Source organism: Lethenteron reissneri, chromosome 12, assembly GCF_015708825.2.
Source record: "Lethenteron reissneri isolate LAM-NWPU_2019-01 chromosome 12, ASM1570882v1, whole genome shotgun sequence".
Taxonomy (NCBI): domain Eukaryota; kingdom Metazoa; phylum Chordata; class Hyperoartia; order Petromyzontiformes; family Petromyzontidae; genus Lethenteron; species Lethenteron reissneri.
The window spans coordinates 13,522,394-13,536,284 of NC_083790.1; the positions used below are offsets into that span (position 1 = coordinate 13,522,394).

The 13,891-nt window shown below is 47.4% G+C and overlaps 1 protein-coding gene across 1 annotated transcript in view; it reads left to right on the forward strand.

The window, feature by feature from the left end:
- The window catches only part of DARS2 (aspartyl-tRNA synthetase 2, mitochondrial), a 31,690-nt gene extending 18,472 nt beyond the window's left edge, over nucleotides 1-13,218 (forward strand). The window contains exons 10-17 of the mRNA XM_061550267.1: nucleotides 436-615; nucleotides 861-968; nucleotides 2,108-2,170; nucleotides 3,673-3,825; nucleotides 5,927-6,151; nucleotides 7,744-7,854; nucleotides 9,629-9,704; nucleotides 10,995-13,218. Coding sequence (XP_061406251.1) covers nucleotides 436-615; nucleotides 861-968; nucleotides 2,108-2,170; nucleotides 3,673-3,825; nucleotides 5,927-6,151; nucleotides 7,744-7,854; nucleotides 9,629-9,704; nucleotides 10,995-11,170 — 1,092 coding nt within the window. The 3' untranslated portion in view covers nucleotides 11,171-13,218. The remainder of the gene's footprint in view (nucleotides 1-435; nucleotides 616-860; nucleotides 969-2,107; nucleotides 2,171-3,672; nucleotides 3,826-5,926; nucleotides 6,152-7,743; nucleotides 7,855-9,628; nucleotides 9,705-10,994) is intronic.
- The last annotated feature ends 673 nt before the right edge of the window (nucleotides 13,219-13,891 follow it).

Genomic DNA, 13,891 nt, shown 5'->3' on the forward strand with positions numbered 1-13,891 from the left:
ACAAAAGGGGCACGTGGGGGAAGCCCGGGAACCTGCTAGTAGTTTTCTAGAGAGTGGGTATGGCCGGGGCGGAGCGAGGCCACCGCTGGGAGCATAAAAGGAGGCCCCGAGCGAGAGCTTGGGGCTGTCGTTTGGAGTGGGATCTTGTCGTGCTGCTGGAGTCTTTGTCGCTGTCTCAGTCTTCACCATCTCGGCGTCGTCAGTCAGGCAGTCTGCCAGCTGTCCTGACTGGGAGCTGTAGTTACGAAGTGTGAACTGTTAACGCTGTTAATAAACAGTGCCTCCTACTCTTAGTGTCTCTGAGTCAGTCACCACACAAGCAAGCCTGATTTGCTGATGAGACACTGATTAAACCAATGGTTCTGAAATTATTCACTCCCAGAAGGTCATGTGGCTGATTGAAACCTCATGGGCACAAATGTCTGTTTTTGGCAGGTGGACATCGAGATGTCGTTCGTGGAGCAGCAAGACATTCAGAGGCTGGTGGAGGGCCTGCTGGTGCACAGTTTGCCCAGGGGCTTGATGGGCACGCCACCTCCGTTCCCCGCGCTTACGTACCAGCAGGCCATCGCGCTATATGGCACCGACAAGCCCGATACCAGATTCGACATGCAGGTCAGCTGCAGAACTCTCGTGCCTGCCTTTGTCCCATCCTTTATTTAACCCCAGCAATGAAATAAACCCACGGAGGCACGTGAAAAGGGTGACTTGGTATCATGCACACGTTCATTTTTTTTTAACTGCACAACTTTGGTCACTAAAAATTGGATCGCTACAAATGTGTAATATTTCTCATCGTTTGTGTTATCGTCTAGAGTAGCCTTTAGCCGGTGTTGTTTTATTTGGTGTCCATTGAACAGTTGGTGAACATCAGTGAAGCTCTGCGCAGCACCCAGATCTCCTTCTTGCAAGCGGCACTGGCAGGGAAGGAGTGCAGCGCACGTGCCCTGCGTGTGCCGGGCGGCAGCGTAAGCTACAACTTGTTCTTGCTGTCGTGCCACACGAGCATTATGCTCATGAAATTGTGTAAAATTTCCGTGAGAAATTTGGGGCTGTCGGGAACCGCTTTAAGTCCGCCATTACTCATGTCCACACACGTGCGTTCTCACACACACACAACAACAACAACAACCGCTATTTGCCACGAAGTGGGGGTGACATCACCACGGCGCTTGTGCCAGGCCATGTGTATGTTAAGGCCACGTGAAGTGTCGAACGCCCACTGGCAGGAGGTCACGGGATAGACCTCAGGTGCCATGGGTTGATTCACTGACGACCAAACTAAACTTTTTATTTTAGCAGTTAAGGCCCACTGAGCTATCTAGCTCTTTTTCAGAAGCGACCTGGTCACAACTGATAGCCCAACAAAGTGACTTATCAAGTGGAAATGTATAGCAGCCAAATACTCGAAACGCAAGTTTCTAAATGTGGAGGGAAAAACCGGAGGACCCGGAGAAAAAACACGAGACGAAGGGGAGAACACGCAAACTCCAAATGTACAGCAGGCGTCAGGCTTGAGATCGAACCCACCATGACTGGTAGATGCACCAACTGTGAACACAACAGGGACAAAGATCCCTCGTATAGCCTTCACATACTTTTGGGGCAAGTGCTGTTAGCGAGCACCTATTAAGGCTGGCATGGCACACGAGGGGGTTGGTGGCCAGCACCACGCCCGCCGCATATACACTCTCACATGCACACAGACAATCTTATGGAAATTAACACATCACGGTTTCATTTTGAAGCAATGCAATTGTAGAGAGGAGTTTCAATGTTTATTTGTCCCTGTACCTTATTTGTTCCTCTCATGTGCGTGTCAGGAGTGACATTTACACATGCACTCAAATATATCCCACAGCTGCTAAATCTGGTTTTGAGAATCGCTCTAACAATAACCGGCTGGCAGCTGACACAATCATAATTGGCGCGCTGTTAAACGCTTGTAACCCGTGAGAGTTTCTTTTGCTGTTGCTGTTGTCATGTGTGTGGAGGGTCTTCACCACACAGATTTGGCCAGATCATTACGTGGCCTATCCTAAAAATATTGTTTCTGATTCACTCAGAATAATTATTAACGCTTGGTAATTCATGTTTGTATTTGCAGGATTTCCTGAACCGTAAAGATATTGAAATGTTCATGGATACGGCGCAGAGCCAATTTGGCCAGGTACTAACAAAGAGGTTAATTTATGATGAAAAATGTGAATAGCTTTTACCCTCTCTGGCAATATAACAGGAGGTGTTAAGATGTTCAAACACCACTGTTGCAAGGCATCAAGTCTGCATTAACCACACATACTTGTGGCAACAAAACATGCAAACAACCATGCTCTTATAATATATACATTGTCTTGGAAACTGATTGGCCTACACCAGAGACAGCCTTCTTTACGGCGTTGTCTCACCATTGTTTGACCAGAGAACATCAAAAGGCGACCAGTACAAAGGTTAATTTATTTTGCCATCAACACCTGTACCGGAGTTTAAAACACTTCCTTCACACCAAAACTGATACCCAGTAGACTATCCTAGAGTGTGTGGTGGTTAGGTCTATTTTGTGGGCAATAGTAGAGGAACCTTTTAAACATCTGATTGCTCCTGTGACTGTTTGGCCGTGATTTGTCTTAACTCGTTACATTTTTTCATGGTAGGACTATCCACTATGCAACACTTACCTTTGACTAAAGCACTGCTGAATAAACCACTAACACTAAAATTGCACATGTTATCACGTTTCAAATTATTCGATTTGTTTGTACAATGTTTATATTGCACAATAGGAAGGGCCTTAACAAGCGTCTACCAGACGTGGAATCATAATTGCTGAGTCCCTTTGGCCGCTGCTATTAGCTGAGCACTAATCAAATGTAAACTTTGTATTAATATGATGGAATTAAACTGCGGTAACGACGTTAAAGATATGAATACATGCGGGGTATATGACGATGCGGACTATCTGAAATTTGTTTTACACAAAACGCTATTTTTGCGGGGTATATGCGTATGCGGGTTATATGCGTATGCGGGCTATATGCGGGAAAATACGGTATTCCACATAAGTCCAGGGGCTCTCTTCATGTTATGCAGCTCAGGGCCGTGGTTAGCTCTTCAGGTGTGATGCCTCAAATTTCAAGTCAATTCGTTTAATTACCTGGGGATTCGAGGTGCCACGATAGAGTTTTAATTTGCAAGAATGACCTGGGTCAACCAAGGTGCTATAAATGTCCAAATGATGGCCAGCCAACTTTGTTGAGCTATCATTTGTGGCCAGGTCACTTCTGAAAAATAAGTTAATACCTCAGTGGGCTTTATCTGGTAGGATGGGGATGGTTAAGTTGTATGTGTTTGAGTGATTTGTTTACCTTTCTTGTACTTTTCACTCCTATTGTGTTATTGTATTCTTTGTTGTAACGTTCTTACCCGCCTATACTGGACGTCTGGGAAAAAGAGCTTCATAGCTCATCAGATTCTTCCAGTATAAAAAGCTAATTGTGAACACAAGTACAATTGTGAAGCGAATAAAAATCGAAGCAAAAACAACCAAACAACAATTGGAGCAAAAACAAGTGCTTTACAGAAGAAATCGAACTCATTCTGGAACATCATCATCATCCTCATGCAATGAATTATTTTTCTTTTGTGGGTTTCTCTGCCCATGTCTGTGTGCAGAGGGTGAATGTGATAACATTGAACGCTGACGGCACTTGGAAGTCTTCATTGGCAAAGTTTGTATCGAGTTCGGAGAAGGAGGAAATATCTCGACTCACCGGGGCTCAGCCAGGAGATGTCGTGATCGTGGCTGCAGGAAACACACTCTCTGTGGTACGTATTCACCGTGTCTGGCACAATCCAGCTGTAGAATCAAAACGTTTGGCAACTGTAGGAAATGATCTCGTGCCACGCGACAAACCACCGTGCGCTGGACTGTTGCGATCCGCCTTTACCCGCACGGTTGGAATTTAAATCCAAGATTATCAAGCCCTTGGCCGAGGTGGGGCGATGTCCAAGTGAGGCCGCGCTGCTGAGATTGTCGGTTTGAATCTGGGGAGCCATGCAACGTCAAATAGTTAAAGTAGGTTCTCAGGTTTAGTTAACGGGTGTCGGCCAAGGCCCCCCTCCCCCCCCAAAGAAAAGTGGTCGTGAAAGCTTGCATATGAGATGTGGGGTGTTTTAGTTTAAATTAGACAGCTGTAGTGAGTGGACGCACTGAGACTGGTTTCCTGTTCGGTGAAGCTGCAAGGGCGGTGTTGAGCCAGGCGGTGGAGATGGTGGTCCCCAGCTCCCGTTCTCTCCGCTTGTGAGCAACTGACCATGCGTCTTCTAGAGACCACAACCGCTGCTCAGCTTCACTTAGCCCTCACGCATTTCTCCATCGCAATTTCATTGTTTTAACATTTCATGTAAATTCCTTGATGCTGACAGAACGCACGCATTTCTGTCGTATAATTCTTACATGGGCTTGTGTTGCGTGTGCATGGTTATTGTAAATGGTAGAGCAGATGAGCAGCGCAGGGGCTGTTAATAATTTGGCTGAATTAGTTGCATTATCCATCAAAGATCTTTTCTAACTTCTCAAAAATAAGTTAATATCTCATAGGGTTTTGCCTGGTAGTATGGGGATGCATACTCTTTGGTTTTTTCGGTAAAGTAATTTAGGTAGAAAAATAATAAAATTAAATAAAACCAAAAATAATAAATCACGACGCTTCAATCGCAACACAAGCGGTCGTCCTCAGGCGGAAAAATAATCTAGCAGTGGAGCTGCTGAACCAGCGAAAGAGCTGTTACAACAAGAGGTTATATATGTGGCGATGGGCAAGCAAGCGGGGTCTGAGCTGGAAAGGAATTCCATCCCCGGATGCAAGCACATCAGTTGTGTTAATGGGGGGAGATGAGGGAGAGTATGGGGATGGTTTAGTTTTACTTGTATGTGTTTGGGTGATTTGTTTACCTTTCTTGTACTTTGCACTATTTTTTTTTATTGTTTGTTGTTGTAACGTTATTACTCAGTGCCCCTACTGGGCATCTGTGAAAGAGAGCTTTTATAGCTCATCGGATTCTTCCAGAATAAATAAATATTCTGATAAATAGCACAAGATTTAGAATAACTCCTCAGTCATTGGGATTTGTGGAGCGGTCTAGTTCTTAGGCACTCGCGCACTTACTGAACAGCCGCTTTATGATGTAGACATTCACATTTATCTGAGTGGCAGTGCTTTTTCAAGAGGGCCATTTGAATGTTTGGCAGAATTCCTAATTCAGTATTTGCACGTGGTACAAACCCGATGCATCTGTTCAACATATTTGAATATCAATATTTACCAATATTTCAACAAATAAAGTATCAAGTATATTTTGTTTAACCGGGTGAGAACTCGAGTGGGCAGGATATAGTGTGGCTCGTGTCGGTCACCAATGACAAAAGTAATTCTATGACAACTAAGTAAAGCCGTGAAGCAAAGAGGAATCGCAGCAAATACAACCAAATTATTTTCATGACGAATGTTCATTTCCCCGAGCCGCTTTATGTTCTCTTTGCCTAAACACCCAAGCCTGCTAGACTAATAATAGATCAACACGTAGTAGGCTTTCGCAACCAATGTTATCCATCATAAAAGTTTTTTTGTGTTCGATTGTGTAAATATAAATGTGTCGTTAAACATGCTTCCACCTGACACAGCCAATTAGTAAAGTTTGTCACTAAATAAAACATTCTAATTAGTAAGTTTTTTTGTGTATTAGATCGCGTAAAATGTAAATGTGTCACTAAACAAACGTTACTAATGTTTTGTTTACGTGACAAAACTTACTAATTGGCTGGCTGTGTCGAGTGGTGCCGGATTTAACGACACATTAAACCTGCCACCACCTGACACATTCATTTACGTTTACGCCCCTCGTTCTGGTCTCCGTCTCCCGGCAGTGTTTGGCGCTGGGACTGCTGCGGCTGAAATGTGCCAACATCTTGGAAGCGAAGGGGCAGGTGCTGCGTAACCCCAAGGACTTGCGCTTCCTGTGGGTTGTGGATTTCCCTCTCTTCCTGCCACGAGAGGAGGAGCGCAGCAGCGGCTCGCTGGAGTCTGCTCACCACCCGTTCACAGCTCCACACCCGGACGACGCGGACCTCATTTACGCCAGGCCTCAGGATGTACGTCCCAGCCTCTGCAAAGCACACCCATGTATTACTCAATATATTTTTTGTAAAATACCATTAACCCAGGAAAGCCTCACCGAGTCTTTCAAGACTCTTGCTTCAGGAGACTTCTGCTGCCAAGTTCACACACTAGGGGGCGATGTTGCTGTGTACATTCCCAGCTGAATAACTTGCTGGTGACTTTTTAGAATTGAGATGTTTTTTCACCAATGCCAGTCACAGTGTTTGTGGGTTTTTTTTAGCTATGGGAAGAAACTGGAAAATTCCCTGTTCTGAAATTAATTCAGAACAGGGAGAGAGAATACACGCTCCACACAGAGAGCCATTTGAGTCGGGAATCGAACCCAGGCCGTGCTTCTTGTGCGGCGCGAGTGTCATCACTACGCCGCCAGCCTGTTGCCCTAGATGATTGAATTCTTCGACGCACGATTCAATGGTCGTATTACGAGCATAAGAATCGTGAATCAATGAATGAATCAAAGCGTGATGAACGCATTGGCTGGGACGCAGCTCTGTAAGAACGGATGTCAACGGCGTCTGATAAATATTGCGTGTGCAGAGGAACTGCATGTTCAGTTCGACGACCATGATATCACCAGTGTCGTAACACCGTAGTTAGGATTCGTCTGAGGAATTTCCCTCAACTCACCACAAAGTAACATGCAGGCATTACCTTCAGACTAATGGTACAAGTTCAACTTAATTTTGATTGACCAGGATGCGTCTCATTTGCACGAGCAAGCTGGGGGTGTGGGTCTGCAACCGGTAGGGGGTGATGGTCGCTGCTGCCATGTGTGCCATCACAATTGAGCAACTGGGTAATTGTGCAGTTGAATTATTTTTATTTGGCAAATTTCGACCCCAGACCCCGGCACTCGATGGGCTCCCCCCTTGTAAACAACGTGAGGGGATCTTTAACGTCCGCTGAGAAGCAGGTGGCGGCGTAGTATTTGTACGGTGACTACTTCACGCTGCAGGAATAATGGGGGGCGCGGCCGCTGGGTTCGAAGCGTTGAACCTGTGCGACGAGTGGTGAACACAGCGCTACCGCCGGACCACCACGTCGCCGCTCCACCAAGCGGGAATGAGCTAGACAGGACATATGAGACAAATTACACGATAAAGAGTGCATCGATATTTATAATGGGCACGATTATTATGTGTTAAGCTTTACATTGATTTCTAGATTTTACCCTTTCTGGCATAAGACAGGAGTTGTCTTAACATGTTTAAACATCAAATAGAAACCTTTTTCAAGGCATCAAGTCTGCATTAACCACACATATTTGTGGCAAAAAATGCAAACAAATGTGAAAATATATGCATTGTCTTTGAAACTGATTGGGCTCCACCAGAGAGCCTTCTTTATCGCCTCGTGTCACCAGCGTCAGGCCAGAGAACACCAAAAGGCGAACAGTGCAGAGACAATGCAAGGTATCGGAGCATTTCTCGCTTGGGTCGAGCAGCTATATCTATGGGACCTTTTTGTCAGCATCATTCTTGATACTGGAAAAAAGATCCGATCGATATATTGATTCCGTTGTGCGACTGATGGCATGGCTATGGTGCGACTTCTGCCATTGCAGGTGAGAGGTCAGCACTACGACCTGGTGCTGAACGGCAGCGAAATTGGCGGAGGCTCCATCCGCATCCACGACGCCGCTCTGCAGAAGCACGTCCTGCACGACGTGCTCAAGGTCGGTCCCAGAATGGGAGAGCACGCAGGGCACGGCCGGGCCTTCATGTGCCCCCTTTTAACTGTCTGAAATGACCAGTTTTAGTAGCTACTGCTGTTAGTATTCATCTAAGTACAGGAGTGGGCTTGCCACATTTATTCACTTACTGAATGCTGCAGAAGTGCTTGCTTTATTTGTTACTTTATGCATTGAGGATCTGGATCCGAAAAAGAGTAGTTGGCATTTGAGCCCAGGTGTCTTGAGGCTGGAAGTGTATTGGAAAGATGGGATTAAGCAATGCGGACGTCTGCAAGGTGAACGTGGTTGGCGAGTGCTGTCGATACGATTGCGCTGGGTCAGGCGCGTGCACGTGACGGGGAAGGCTTATTCTTAAGTCAACTGTTGGAGCGGTCTCTGCAAGTCGTAGGGGAAGACCTAAGACCGGATGGTGGGAGACTGTCAGGGCAGGTCAGGGAGGTCACGTGCCATCTTGTGTAGCAGCTGATGAATCTGGCGGAGCATAGAACGCGTCGGTGATGAGGTTCGGCGGTATCTATGGCAAACCGCCGCGCACTTTTGTTTGTCGCTTCTGCCTTGGGAATCACTCCACCGCGGGCTGCTCGGACGGCTCCGCCGCCTGGAGGGCCCCGTGCTGCGTGAGCAGGGACGTACGGCGGCCTCTGATACGGATCCAATGATCCGTGGCCCTGTGCGCCATGGTGCAGTGAGAAATGCGGGGTCCGACGGCCGGGATCTCTGGCCAGGGGAGCGACGTGCGACCCGCTGCCGCGTGGTCCGGCACAAAAGGCATTCCGATAAAATGCTCTCACCGGCGCCGCGTGTTCCAGCGTCGCGGTGCGAGCACCCTTTCCTCGCGCGCTTCTCGTTCCTGCGAGCCGGCCTGGAGGCTTGCAGCTCCTGACGGGGCTGTTCCATGCACAGTATGCGGGCTGGCGAGCAGCGCGGCAGGGACTCAACCCAGAGACAACGTCACGGCGGCACGCCCACTTTGTGTTTTGGCTCCAGGTTCTGCCTGTGGGTGTGCCGTGCCGGATTCTTTGGCTGTGTGTTTACCACACACTGCCATGGGTGTGAAGGCGGGTTTGACGTGACGCGCATGCATTGTGATGGCCGTTACCATTAAATGTAATTCCACCTCGGTAAATGCTGTTCCGTTAATTACAATAATCTTTTTTGCATATCCTCTGATGTCATTCATTCAAATTTAATGTCAAAATACGGTTTTCATGCAAAAGCATGGGAAACCACAGACAAGGAAGGCAGCCAGAACCCACCAACAATTTCCCACACTCTCTGGTCCTATATTGGGAGTGTGAGCACGACTGCTGTGGCTGTGTGTGACTACTGTGGCTGTGTGTGACTGCTGTGACTGTGTGTGTGTGACTGTGTGACTGTGAGACTGTGTGTGTGTGAGACTGTGTGTGACTGTGTGTGTGACTGTGTGACTGTGTGTGTGTGACTGTGTGTGTGTGTGACTGTGTGTGTGACTGTGTGTGTGTGACTGCCCCGTGACCTCCTATCAGCGGGCGTTTGACACTTCACGTGGCCTCAAGGTGCACTTGGCCTGGCACAAGCGTCGTGGTGACGTCACCGCCACTTAGTGGCGAATGGCGGTTGTTGTTGTTGTGTGACTGTGTGTGTGACTGTGTGTGTGTGTGACTGTGTGTGACTGTGTGACTGTGTGTGTGACTGAGTGACTGTGTGTGTGTGACTGTGTGTGACTGCTATGGCTGACTGCTGTGGCTGTGTGCGACTGCCGTGTGATCGAGTGCAGGAGGACGTGGAGCTGCTCAGGCACCTGCTGGAGGCGTTGGAGTCCGGAGCGCCGCCTCACGGCGGCATCGCCTTGGGTAAGCTCCTTGTGCCGGGACGACGCGGAACGTCGCGTTCGCTCGCGTGCAGCCCCCCATCTGGCGTGCCGTATGATTGGGGGGGGCGGGGTGAAGGTGGGGATGGCGTCTTGTACCTCCCTGCCCAACGCAATCGTACATCCTCCCTCGGTTGACGGCAGCCAAACATCCAGTCGTCGCATGAACCGAGGGACGACTGTGCAACTATACAGAATGTTTGTTTTACCACGGAAAGTCTCGCCGAGTCCCGAGAGGAATATTCAGAATACCTGCCAAGTTTTCGCACTGGGGGGGGTGGCGATGTTGCGACAAGTAATCCTAAATGAGTGACTCTCAGGTCGTTGTTCCATTGTTGTGGGGGTTTTAAGTTGCGTCAGGGAAACCGGAGAAACCCGTGGTGCGGAGCAGCGTGTGTGGAGCAGATGCGCCCCGTCAGAGAGGTCGCAGCCATGTCCTGCTCATGTGGGCATTGAGGAATCTCCCGTTTACAGCTCCCGGGCCGTTGGTGGAAATTCCACATTCCAGTGGTGGGGGTCGAGTCTATCCTTAAAGGCAAGCACCGCGGTAGTTATTTTATCTACCACGGAGGGATGATTGGCCGGATTCAATCCCCGACCAGGAATTGAACTCCGCAATCTTCCGAGCCATCCGTCCGGTCACGGCGCCGCTCGGTTGCTCGTCACGGCACAGTCCACCCGTTGTCTCTCTTCATAAGCGGGGAGCTGCTTGCCTGGCGACAGCAAACCCAAGGGTGACGATAATCCCAACGAATTGACAAGAGAGCGGAGAGAATGATAATGTCCAGGTCTCCCAGAGTGTCGTGCTCCCAGGTCGCCCTTGCATTCGAGGCAAAGGTGTTTTGTGCATCTCAGTGGGTTTATTTAATCTCCTCGTTAGATATAAAATATGCAGCAACAATTGCAAGAAGGGATTACACAGTATGGGACCTTAGCTCTGGGCACGCCCGATTGGCCACCATGTGGTGCAGGAAGTGATTGCCTCAATTGGCACGCGTCCATAAGCAGACCCGTCTGCAAGTGTAAATGTGTCGTGGTTGGAATAGCATAGTTAAGGAAGAACGGGTTCTGCATCCAAAACACCCTGCAATTACGGACCAAACCACTTGCATCCACACACATCGCACTTCTTTATTGGAGATTTGGAAGGTTAACGCACATGCTTTAATCACAGCAATGTTTTTTGATGCAGTCCGCTCGGCCGCGCGTGATTTGGTGCGTGCAGTTTGTTTTCAACCGTGTTGAGTAACGACTGCCCGCGTCTCCGTCCCAGGTCTCGATCGACTGGTGGCCACCGTCGTGGGATCTGCCAGCATTAGAGATGTCATCGCCTTTCCCAAATCCTTCCGCGGTCACGACCTTATGAGCGGTGCCCCAGATGTAATTTCCGCTGAGGAGCTGGCACAGTACCACATAAAGGTTAACTCTGAAAATGGAGTCGGGCGGTGAACATCGCCGGTCTCTAACGCTAAGGCCGCTGACAGACCATGTGTGATGGCCACTAAAAGGGTACGGAGGAAAAGGTTTTCAAGATTAAGGTGTGTAGGGCTGGAGAAATTAGTTCAGATGGCAAGCAAGTTGTGAATGCGGTGAGGAATTAGCAGGTAAACCAGCGCGAGATGCACGCGGACACTCAAACAGTGGAGTTGATGATCCCCAAAGGGCGACGCAATTCAGATTGGCAACACTAGTGACGGAAATCAAACCAGCACTTGGCAGAACTCGACTCAGAACCGGAAATGCTATGGGAAGGATTTTAAATGGCTGCAATTGAGACAGTGGCACAGGTGTTAGGTCTACATCGGTGAAAAGGAAGGAATATTTCAAACAACACAGGGCATAGATTAGGAGAATACATTTTAATCATTATTGGGCTGGCCACTAAGGAAGAACTAGAGAGGACTCTTGCTAATTTGCACGTGAAAATTTACGAAAGCAGAAATAAATGGTAATAGTAATAGGTTTTTACCCTTTCAACTGGTACAAAAACTGACACCTTTATACAAGACATCCATCATGTTTGCAATAATCACAACACAAGCAGTCAAAATGCAAACAAAAGGTTAAATGTATTTACATTAACAGGTTAAATGTCTCACTAACACAGCCATCGTTGCTTATTTTCATTGATGTTGCGGTGGCTCTACGATCTTATATTGACATGCTCTCTCTCACAATACAATGGCCACCTCTGCAGCTTTATCGTCCTGGAGGTAGCTCAGCTCTGCGATCTTACATTTACTTGAAAATGTCATCACTCGCCCCGCCCACTTCGCTTATGACCCTTGGGCTACACTCATCTCAAACCTTTCTAACATCCTGCCTCAGCAGCTCTCACTATTTTTTCACCTGATGATTATTGCTTGTGTTGCGATCGAAACGTCGTGATATTTTTATTATTTTTTCTATGTACGTGGCCTTACCGAAAGACCCAAAGAATTTAGAATGTTCCAAAATATATTATTTTAATCAGAACGATTTTAATTTAGACAGCACCTAAATACCATCAGCATCTGTAGGCGCTGTAGTTGGAGTAGTCCCAACATTACTGGTATTTTATTTGGCTCGGGGCATGTGGTAGTTTCATGCCTAAATTCTCATTGTTAACCCTTGACCATCCGACGTCGATGAGGTTCTGAGCGGTGAAGCCCCCTGCTGTGACTGGTGGCTACAGACGTGGTTATTGCAAACATGATGCCTTGTATAAAGGTGTCAGTTTTTGTACCAGTTGAAAGGGTAAAAACCTATTACTATATTTTGCCACTGCTAAAGGAGGTCTCATAGCAGAAATAAATGGTTGAGTTAGTGGCAAAACCATGACAACAGATCTATAGCATGTTTGCCCCCCTTGTTGCAGAGGTTTCGTGGTCCAAACCCAACAGGCCGCCCTGGTGAATATGGCTGGTGTGTAAACAGTGGACCATCTAATAAATCATCTGATGTCATTCGAAGAGAGCAGGGCCAATGTGTGCTGCCATCGTGGTTAAAATTAGCTAATTTATCCACAAATTACGAAATTGGAATTATCACAGCGCACAGTCACCTTCAACTAGCAGACTAATTTCAGTGGAGGGGGGGGGGGCAGTCCAGTAATGAGTCACCTGCCACACAGGGGCAGCTGCCACTGGGGGTTCCCTTTCAAATGTTTGAGATGGAATGTGAGGTCAGGCACTTTGCGTTGCTGGACCATGCCAGCAAGCACCATATCAATGTAGATGTGATCATTATTAGTATTATTCTGTTTAGATGTGAGATCGAATTGGATGAGTTTTTTTAAAGTACATTTTTGGTACGAGTTGAGGATGGCAGAGGCGCTGAACATGCTGGACAATGCTCCCATATTTTTCCTCCGCCCTTAGCTTGGAACTTCTGATACACGGTTTATAGATGGGTTTTGTGGTTTAAAATCGGGCAAATGTGGGCTGTCTTTCACAGCTTCATTGTACTTTGTAAGGCCTTTTTAATAATAAATGTACATACTGTAACAAAATGGTTAACACGAGTTATGCATTTCTGTTCTTTTCCTGGCATATTTTGCCTTCATTGTGGTCGCGCAGAGAACCTTGCAATACTCTCATACACACAAGTCAAGCACCGTCTGAATCGCAAATGCGGGCTAACAGAACGGCCTTGCATTGCTTCCAAAAAGTCTGCCTTTGGTTTCAGTAATATATTCATCACAACTGGCAGGAAGTTGCAGAATCCTGGCTCTCTCAACTAAGGAGGCACACGTACCCCCGGCGCTCTGGAGAAAGCGTCTGGGGACTTGAGACGATTGCCATTCAAGAGGATCTCAAGAGTCCGTGGTGCTACATCGAGACTTGAGGTGGAGTGGTGTTGTATCCTAACCCTTCTTCCATAATTGAGATTAATAATATTTGATGATTTTTATATATTATCTTTTACTTGTTTTTTTTTAATGAGTGGAACACACCAAGCGCAGCAAACTGCAAAACACCAGGTGTTGTTAAGTAATGAACCGGAGGAGGGCTAGGATGGCAGAATTTACAACCTTGCTTCAAGGGAAGATAAGGCCTGATGAACGGGCACATGTCACCCGTGCAGGCGGCAGAGACAGTGGGAGTGTCAGCCAGACATAGTTAAGGCAAAAGCCCAATCATCCTGCATGGTTTTAAAGTAACGTCAAAATTCGAAATTCAACAACAGAGT